This window comes from Entelurus aequoreus, linkage group LG18 (assembly GCF_033978785.1).
Source record: "Entelurus aequoreus isolate RoL-2023_Sb linkage group LG18, RoL_Eaeq_v1.1, whole genome shotgun sequence".
In the NCBI taxonomy this organism is placed as follows: domain Eukaryota; kingdom Metazoa; phylum Chordata; class Actinopteri; order Syngnathiformes; family Syngnathidae; genus Entelurus; species Entelurus aequoreus.
Window position 1 is genome coordinate 36,796,360 of NC_084748.1, and position 10,116 is coordinate 36,806,475.

Sequence of the window (10,116 nt, forward strand, 5' to 3'; positions counted from 1 at the left end):
CAAGGGTTTCTGGGTATTTGTTCTGTTGTCTTTATGTTGTGTTACGGTGCGGATGTTCTCCCGAAATGTGTTTGTCATTCTTGTTTGGTGTGGGTTCACAGTGTGGCGCATATTTGTAACAGTGTTAAAGTTGTTTATACGGACACCCTCAGTGTGACCTGTATGGCTGTTGACCAAGTATGCATTGCATTCACTTGTGTGTGTGAAAAGTTGTAGATATTATGTGATTGGGCCGGCACGCAAAGGCAGAGCCTTGGCGCTCTGTACTTCTCCCTACGTCCGTGTACCACTCCGTACAGATGCGTTTTAAAAAGTCATAAATTTTACTTTTTGAAACCGATACCGATAATTTCCGATATTACATTTTAAAGCATTTACCGGCCGATAATATTGGCAGTCCGATATTATCGGACATCTCTAAATGGCAGTTTTAGCACTCTAATAGACTCAATGTGTAGAATTGTATCATTGATTAATTCTTGGCCACTGTTTGGACAAAATTTAAGTTTCCATTTCTTTCTTTTCGCAGAGGTGGATATCGAAGGTATGGATTTAACGCCTGGCGAGGCAGACAGCGTGGGCAGCATCAGCGACCCTGAAGTAGAAGAAGAGGAGGAGGAGGAGGAGGAGGAGGAGGAGGAAGAGGAGGACCACTACAGCCTCCAGAGCAGCTCCAGCGACACCAGCTACACGGCCTCACATTCCCACAGACTGCAGCCACACCACTGTTAGAATCCCATGGCCAGATGAACCCGCTTCTTCACTCGCCCCCACCCGGACCACCGCCGTAGCCACCGTGACTGTTTGCAGTCTCCAGCGCCGCCCACTTCCTACATCGGAGCAGTCCACCAAGGCGGTGCCCCAGAACACCGTTTTGCTGAAACGCCACTCAAGCCTTTCATACATCCCTTCCTTATTCCACTGACCCTACCTCACCCTGTTGTATCCTGTCCGAACACGCCCCTTCTGTCACGCCCTGCCCCGCCCACAAATCCAACCTTCCCCCTTAAGCCGGCGTAGCTGCAGGCTCTGGGAGAGCAGTGGGGGACTTCTGTGGTGAGATGGATAGCTTTATCTTGTTAATCAGGACCTGAGAGTGTGTGTGTGTGTGTGTGTGTGTTTGTGTGTAAAAAAAAAAAATGTCACCCAGTTCCCGACAGGTTTAAAAACAGCATAACAAAATCTGCATGTCTGGTCCATTAGGCAATAACACGCAGACTAGGCTAGAAAATATGCAAATCACCCGTGTTTGCTTCTGTCGTAGACAACTTCAAGACCTCAAAGTACAAGCCGACTTGAGGCAATAAGTCACACCGGCGTGAGAAGATCAATACTGTTCCCACGCTGGAACCGGGAAATGTTTCGCTCTGAATCAGAGAGAAGGGGAACCAGTTAGCCTGGTTCTGCCAAAGATAACATAAAACACGAGCGTCTTCAAATATATCCTTAAGAAATTGTATTTTTCTTATTCACGGCGGAAGTTATAACAGAAACAATGAATTTATTGCCTCTTATTATAGTATTCATGTTCAGGTTGAGAAAGCTAGCTTAACTAAGCTGAAACACGGCTATGTTCACACTGCAGGTCAATTCCGATTTTTTTGCCCACATGTGACATTTTCAGTACAATTCAGATGTTTTCAAATCCGACTTAGACCTTAACATGAATGCGCGAGGCCACTCGTGTAACATCATTGTTTTGTCAGTTCACGGACGCATTCCGTTCACATTAGACATTCATAGAAGTCGCATATTTTTCAACTTCATAAAAACATCGGATTCGACCAAAAAAAACTGAATTGTGCTTAACATCCTGTAATGTGAATGCTAAAGTTAGCTTCATCGAGCTAGGCTAAGCGAAAGCTAAAGTAATTTTCCACACGGCTATGTTCACACTGCAGATCAATTCAGAGTTTTTTTTGCCTGTATCGGATTTTTTTAATGTCAATTACCACAGTTCTATACATATTTTTTTCAAACCCGACGTACGCCACAACGCGAATCGGTTCCGTGTTTACTTCGGTATACACAGTGCTTCGCATGTGACGACGTGTTTTGTGCCTCGCTCGTCAGTTCACAGACGCATTCCGTTCACATTAGACATTCATAGAAGTCGCATATTTTTCAACTTCATAAAAAGATCGGATTCAACAAAAATAACTGAATTGTGCTTAATGTCCTGTGGTGCGAATGCTAAAGTTAGCTTCATCAAGCTAAGTAATTTTCCACACGGCTATGTTCACACTGCAGATCAATTCCAAGTTTTTTTTGCCTGTATCTGATTTTTTTTAGTGTCAGTTAGAACAGTTCTATTCATATTTTTTCAAACCCGACGTACGCCACAACGCGAATCGGTTCCGTGTTTACTTCGGTAAACACAGTGCTTCGCATGTGACGACGTGTTTTGTGCCTCGCTCGTCAGTTCACGGACGCATTCCGTTCACATTAGACATTCATAGAAGTCGCATATTTTTCAACTTCATAAAAAGATCGGATTCAACAAAAATAACTGAATTGTGCTTAATATCCTGTGGTGTGAATGCTAAAGTTAGCTTCATCAAGCTAAGTATTTTTCCACATGGCTATGTTCTCACTGCAGATCAATTCCGAGTTTTTTCAGATTTTTTAAATGTCAATTAGAACAGTCCTATTCAGATTTTTTCAAATCCGATGTACGCCACAACACAAATCGGTGCCGTTTTTACTTCGTGACGACGTGTTTTGTGCCTCGCTCATCAGTTCACGGATGCAGTCCGCTCGCATTAGCCATACATGGAAGTCGCATATTTTTGGGGGTAATGTGAAGGCCACAAGAAAAGATCGGATTTAACCAAAAATTATGATTGGGCATTATAACCCGCAGTGTTATAAAAATGTGTTATTTTTATACATATAAGTTTCATATTTTTGTTGGTATTGTAAACGGCTACGTAAAAAGATCGGATTCGACACAAAATTCGAATTGGGCATCATGCTCTTCTGTGTGAACGTAGCCTAAAATAGGGTAATCCTCTCTTTTCCTATATTCACACTGCAGGTTAATTACGATGTGAACTGTATCTGGTTTCAGTAATCTCCATTTATTTTATTTTTTTATGTGAACAATTACATAAAAAGATCTGATTTCATAAAAACTTTGAATTGGGCAGTGTGATCTAGCCTTAGATAGGTTAATGCTCTCATTTGCTATGTTTACGTTGCTGTTCAATTCCGATGTACAGTATCTGATTTCCGTAATCTCCATATTTTTTTGGTAATGTAAAAGACTACATGAAAAGATCGGATTTTAACGAAAAAATCCGAATTGGACATAAGTGTGAATGTTTATATATTGTATATACGTAAGTGAATAGTACTCCACGTCAAAAATCATCAACGGCATCTATTTTTATATCCCAACAAAGCCAATGTTCTGGCTGACAACAGGCCAAACGAGTGAGAGAGCTGCAGCAGAGAAGACTGTCCGTAGATTTTTATTCGGATGATTGCCTCGCCACTACTCCACACTACTGACCACTACACGAGAACACGCTATATTGCGGACGGACTACTACGGCAAAGTAAAAGACAAACTTTTGAACTCTATTCCTCAGTAGCGAAGCGATGTAGCAAAACACACAGGAGGACGGGGGCTTCCTCCGAGTGTTTCGATGGTTCTGGATACCCCCTTTTTTCTCCAAAAAAAAAAAAAAAAGCAAACATGGGTACAAAATGTGTCCAGAATTGGCATTTATTCTGCTGCAGCCCTGTCCATGTGTTCACCCTGAGTGTGTGACATAACCTGATTAACAAATCAAAGCTGAGGGTGTCCAACTTTTAAAAATCTCTCTGGTAGCAAAACTAATCATGTTCACCTGCAGACCGATCACGATCTTGTGTCCGTGGTCCGCCTCGCTTTCTATGACCTTCCTTTTAAGGTTACGGACGATAGTCACTATTGACGGAGGAGGCGCTTCTGTCGCTTTCTTTTCTATCTTCGCAAGCTTTCTGCAGCAACACTTTGCAAAAAAAAAAGGCGCCGCTTCGTCACGTCGGGCCTTACCAAAAAAAAGACTCAAAAGATATCAAACATACAAAAAGAAGCTCTAATCGCCAGTGTCGTCTATTTCTCGCATTACATTTTGTATTCTGTTTTCTTACATGTTGTCTTTTAAAGACAAAAAAGTGAGTGTATATATGTTGTTGTGTGTACATACATACTTATTTTGTGTCTGTATATACAATATATATATATGTATATATATAAATATATGTGTGTGTGTGTATATACACTTATATATATGTGTATAAATATATATATATAAAAATATATGTACATATATAAATATATATATATGTGTATATATATATATATATATATATATATATATATATATATATATATATATATATATATATATATATATATATATATATATATATATGTGTATGATTGCACAAAAAAGTCCAATGTAAACGCCTTTACAGAGATAATAATGCTGTTAGCATCATAAACAATTGGATGATGCCCCGTGGGATACATAGTGGTTGTCTCCGAGCGTACAACTTTCTATTATTATGGTTACCTATTTAGCTAGATGAGAGCAGTCCGACAACCTCTTCATCGTTATCCCCCTGTTTTCTCTTATGATTTTAAGCCTTATTTTTTGTAAGGCTATAGGGGGGAAATCCGGTGTTATTTAAAATGTTTCTCATAATTAAACATTTAAAATTTTTGTGTCATTACAATTAATTTTTCTTTTTTTTTTCTTTTGAAAAATAGGCTTTTTCTCGTAATACTACAGCTTGATTCTTGGAAGGTTTTGACATTTATATACTCAATATTAAGATTTTTTTTTTCAGCCAATAAATTATTCACGAAAAATTCATACATTTTTATAGATTTTTTTTATTTTTATAAAAGTATGAAATGTTTCCTTAATATATCAAGTTTTTTTTAACGCAATAATACAGCTTCATTCTTGCAAAATTAAGACTTTTTTTTTTCCTGAAATACCATACGGTGCTCATAAGATTTAGTCATAATACAATTTTTTCCTGTAAAATGATGACTTTTTGTGCATAATATTGCAAGTTGTTGGTTTTTTCCCCCTCATTATACAGTACAACTTTTTTTTTCTCAGAAAATCATGACTTTTTCTTGCGCTCATAATATTTTGTCACATTTTTATTGCACCGTTTTTTTCTCAAAATATTACAACCTTACTCTCGGAAAATGATTACATTCTTCGTGAAATACCACAACGTGATTGTAATTATTTGTCGTGGTATAATTTTTTTCTGCAAAATTATGACTTTTTTTTTTCCGGAAATACCATACGGTGCTCGTAAAATTGTGTCATGATACTATTAGAAATTATGACTTTTTGTGCATAATATTGCAAGTAGTTTTTTTCCCCCTCATTATACAGTACAACTTTTTTTTTCTCAGAAATTATTACTTTTTCTTGCGCTCATAATATTTTGTCACATTTTTATAGCACCGTTTTTTCTCAAAATATTACAACCTTACTCTCGGAAAATGATTACATTTTTTTTGAAATACCACAACGTGATCGTAATTATTTGTCGTAGTATAATTTTTTTTCTGCAAAATTATGACTTTTTTTGTGCATAATATCGCACGTTTTTTAATCTCTCATAGTACTAAATTTTTACTCACGGATATGTATGACTTTTTTTTATTGCATAATATCTTTTTGCGCGAGTTTCCCTTTAATTACAGCCTTCTTCATCCCCTCGGTTGCAATGAATTATTATCTCTGTAAAGTCGCTCTCATTAGTAGGTGTACCTAATGTAGTGGCCAATGAGTGTGTGTATAGATTACTATATCAAGAGAGACTCTCTCCCATTGGGTGACTCTCCTGCTCTGTTCTGTGCCTTGGTGAGACCCCCCTCCCTACTCTCTCCACCCCCACACCATGTCCAGACCCTACTCAGGTCGCCCCCTCCCCAAAAAAAACATTCCTCCCTCTTCTTCAGCTCCTCATCCCACCCGACCGCTCGCAAACGCAAGTGACACGCCAAAAAAACACTTCCAACCAGCAGGAGGCGCACAAGGAGAGACCCCTGTGCATCCTCTGGGGCCGCCCCCCTCCTCCCACCACCACCACTACCACCACCAACACCACCACCTGCCAGTGAAGCCTCTGTCATGGCCCCCAATGTCCAAACCACACACTGGTAACGTCCCTTGGCAGCTTCTCGTCGGTCACCAGAAGCTTTGAAGCGCGTTGATATCTTTTCTTTTCTAGCGAGTGTTGACTTTGTGTTGGTTGAGTGGGCGTCACCGAGAGAGGAGCGATTTTAAGAATATTTCAACCAATGGCAGCTTCCGGCGTGAATCCGCCGGCCTCTCGGTGCTCGGCTCCAACAGTGTTACTTCCATTCAGACACAGCAATATGACCATCGTGCGCTTTTCTTTTTAAGGGCAGGCAGGGTTTTTCAATTTTCTTTCTTTTTTTTTTTTTTTGAAGACAACCAGGTGGTTTTTCTTTTTGGACTCCGTGGTGCATTTAATGGCGACCAACTCTTTTTTTTGATGACCTCCTAACTGCACTCTCTTCAAACACTGCAGGAGGGCAAAGAAAAACACGGAGATGAAACAAACAAAAAAAAAAAAGCTGTTTTTGTGTGGTCATTGACAGTTTACATTCTTGTCAGTGATGAGCACGTGACTGTTTGTAGCGTTCGACTTTGTTTTTAGTCTGTTGGCTAACTGAGTTCAACCATAATAATGACTCTCTTGCACAGAACCTCCCTGTCGGAATGGACCCAGCAAATTCAAATCATTGTATGGTTAGACTTCCCGAAAAATCATTCAATGTGCACTTCAATGTGTGAGTGTGAGGGCCATGCTGAAAAGACAACAAAACAGTGAAATTAGGAAAGCTTTTTTTTTTTTTTACATGTCTGAGAAAAAATATGTGTGGAGAAAAAAGGGTCAAAATTGTGAAAAAAATGTATGAGGTTCTGAGGTAAAAAAAAAAATAATAATAATCTGAAAATTCTGAAGAAAAAGTGGAAGATTATGTTTAAATAAGTCATATAATTCTAAGGAAAAACTGTTAATAGTATGAGGGGGAAAAAAGTTGTAACAATAAAAGTGGAAACGGTGGTTAAATTATAAGAAACCTTTTTTTTTATTCTGTGGACAAAATGATTTAAAATTCTGGGGGAAAAGTAGATCATTCTGATCAAAAAGTTATATCATTTTGATTTGTTACTATTACGAGAAAAAAGTTTGTCAACAAAAGGTTGTAAAAAATCATCGGAAGAAAACTGTAACGAAAATAGTTAGAAAAATCAGATTTAAAAGTTATACAATACTGAGGAAAAAAGTGTTTGAAAGAATAAGAAAAAAAGTTGAAACTGTAATTAAAATTCTCAAGAAAAAAGGTTTACAATTCTGACACAGAAGTGAGGAATTGTAAGATTCTGTGAGGATAAGTTACGGGGAAAACGTTGCAACATGTGCAAGAAAGGCGTTCGCATTATAAGAAACATTTTTAAAATGTTGTAAAATCATTGGAAAAAAGTTCCGTTTTTGAGAATTTGTCGTAACTACGAGAGAAAAGTTTGTCAACAAAAGGTCGTAAAAACTTCTCGAAAAACAAAGTTTTAGCATACTGAGGTAAATGGTGTGAAAATACTGATTAAAAAGTTATCAGGAAAAAAATTCTGATTTAAAAAAATCATAGGATTTAAAATTTTAAATTTTCATACGATCAAAATATTTTTCTATAAATTATGCTTTCCCCCGTGCAATTTCACAAATGTATTTCACATAAAATCTCCACCTTTTCCTAATAATATTACAGATGTATTTTTTCTTGTATTATTACAACTTTATTTTCTGAATAATATCAGCCTATTTTTTCCACAAAGCTAGTATTGTTTTTCCTCTGAATATTCTGACTTAATTCTCATAAAATTCCAATTATTCTGCAGCATTATCCCTGCAGTAAAATATTTTTTTTGTCTTTTTTTTTTTTTTTGTCTTTTCACTGTGGGCCTAATAATAGTCCTTGTCTGAAGTCCTTGACTTCCAGTGGTACCATTGACCTTGTATCTGTGTATGCTAAAACAATGTGCCTTTTGGAAAATGTATTTTCATAAAAAAAAAAAAAAAAAGAGTAGAGATTGTATATTGTATCATCTAGTAATAATCAATGCTTTCTTGTTGGATGTAGCGATGGAGAGATCATGGTTGTTGTGGAGTTGTTGCACAGAGATTGAACTAAGGACACAAAAGCACAAGATGATGATGATGGAGGATGCTGATATCGTCGCCTCCTGTGCATTATTGGTGCTTGTCAAATCTTTATTCCTGCCAAATACAGAGTCACTTTTCAACCCTTTCCATGCCCCCATGACAAGAACTGTGAGTTCATGTTTGTAATCCCACACAGCTTTAAGTACTTAAGTAGACTTTAGGTCGACGTTTGTAGAGATGAGTCGATATGAAAATGTATAAGACACAGAAGGAGGGAGAGTTCTGTGCCAGAGACCTGTGAATATGTTCCCTTTAGCAGATGTGTATTATGCATTCAGAAGATGTTATATACAGTTCATTTTGTTGTTTTGTGAGAGTATCAGTGTGTGTGTGCGTGTGTGTGTGTGTGTGTGTGTGTGTGTGTGTGTGTGTGTGTGTGTGTGTGTGTGTGTGTGTGTGTGTGTGTGTGTGTGTGTGTGTGTGTGTGTGTGTGCGTGCGTGCGTGCGTGCGTGCGTGTACGAGTACCCGGTGCTGGCTACGTTTTTTAGCAAACACTTGAAGATATTGTGTACTCCCTCATTGTAAAATAATTAAAATGTTTTATACATAAACGCTGCTGCAGTTTTTTGTTATTTCAATATAAAAGAATGTTTAGTTTTACCTCCACTTACGAGTATTTTGACTAGAGAAAAAATTAAAAAAACATTTATCGGCCGATAATATCGGTCTGCCGATATTATCGGCCGATAAATGCTTTAAAATGTAATATCGGAAATTATCGGTATCGTTTTTTTAAATTATCGGTATCTGTGTTTTTTAAATTTTTTTATTAAATCAACATAAAAAACACAAGATACACTTACAATTAGTGCACCAACCCAAAAAACATCCCTCCCCCATTCACACTCATTCACACAAAAGGGTTGTTTCTTTCTGTTATTAATATTCTGGTTCCTACATTATATATCAATACAGTCTGCAAGGGATACAGTCCGTAAGCACACGTGATTGTGCGTGCTGCTGGTCCACTAATAGTACTAACCTTTAACAGTTAATTTTACTCATTTCCATTAATTACTAGTTTCTATGTAACTGTTTTTATATTGTTTTACTTTGTTTTTTATTCAAGAAAATGTTTTTAATTTATTTATCTTATTTTATTTTATTCATTTTTTAAAAAAATGACTTTATCTTCACCATACCTGGTTGTCCAAATTAGGCATAATAATGTGTTAATCCACGACTGTATATATCAGTATCGGTTGATATTGGTATCGGTAATTAAGGGTTTGGTCAATATCGGATATTGGCAAAAAGCCATTATCGGACATCCCTAATTTTGACTGATATACGAGCTGTTCTGGGCTTTTTTAAATTTTTGTTGTGAGTCTCCCAACCACTAGAGGGCGTGCTGATTGTCAGGAACCACATATAAACCCGGCCCACACACTTCCGGTTTTCTAGCATTAGCATGAAGCTACAGATCGACATGTCGGGTTTTTCCCCAACCTTTCGAAATAGTAAAAGTGAGTTTAAATAAACAGTGCTGGAAAGAAGAAACGGATGATAGTAACTGAATTGATAAATAATAATATCATAACCAACTCGGTGAGGCTGTTCAAGCCTACATGACGGTAGAATCGGGCACCATACTGAAGCAAGGGGAGGCAGCTTTTTTGTGGGCGAAAAACGACATTTATCCATGAAAATATGGAGATGCTCCCGACTGTGAATCAGCTGGAGGGAGACACTTCAAGAAGACTGCTCTACAGAGAGGCTCTTCTCCTGCGAGCTCCCCGCACCGTGACGGAGGCAGTCCGGGCACAAGTGAGGGTGAACCATCGCTGTAACTACGGAGGAAAATGTCCAATTATGAAAGCTAACTTTCCAAGGTAAAT

The 10,116-nt window shown here is 37.7% G+C and overlaps 2 protein-coding genes across 2 annotated transcripts in view; both read left to right on the forward strand.

Annotated features, from left to right (window-relative positions):
* mxd4 (MAX dimerization protein 4) overlaps positions 1 to 4,305 on the forward strand; it is a 72,602-nt gene extending 68,297 nt beyond the window's left edge. The window contains exon 6 of the mRNA XM_062026174.1: positions 530 to 4,305. Within this exon, the coding sequence (XP_061882158.1) occupies positions 530 to 732 (203 nt within the window). The 3' untranslated portion in view covers positions 733 to 4,305. The remainder of the gene's footprint in view (positions 1 to 529) is intronic.
* Positions 4,306 to 9,653: 5,348 nt separating this feature from the next.
* The window catches only part of LOC133633601 (aerolysin-like protein), a 47,832-nt gene continuing 47,369 nt past the window's right edge, over positions 9,654 to 10,116 (forward strand). Inside the window, exon 1 of the mRNA XM_062026175.1 lies at positions 9,654 to 10,110. The gene's annotated coding sequence lies outside the window, so the exon portion shown is untranslated. The remainder of the gene's footprint in view (positions 10,111 to 10,116) is intronic.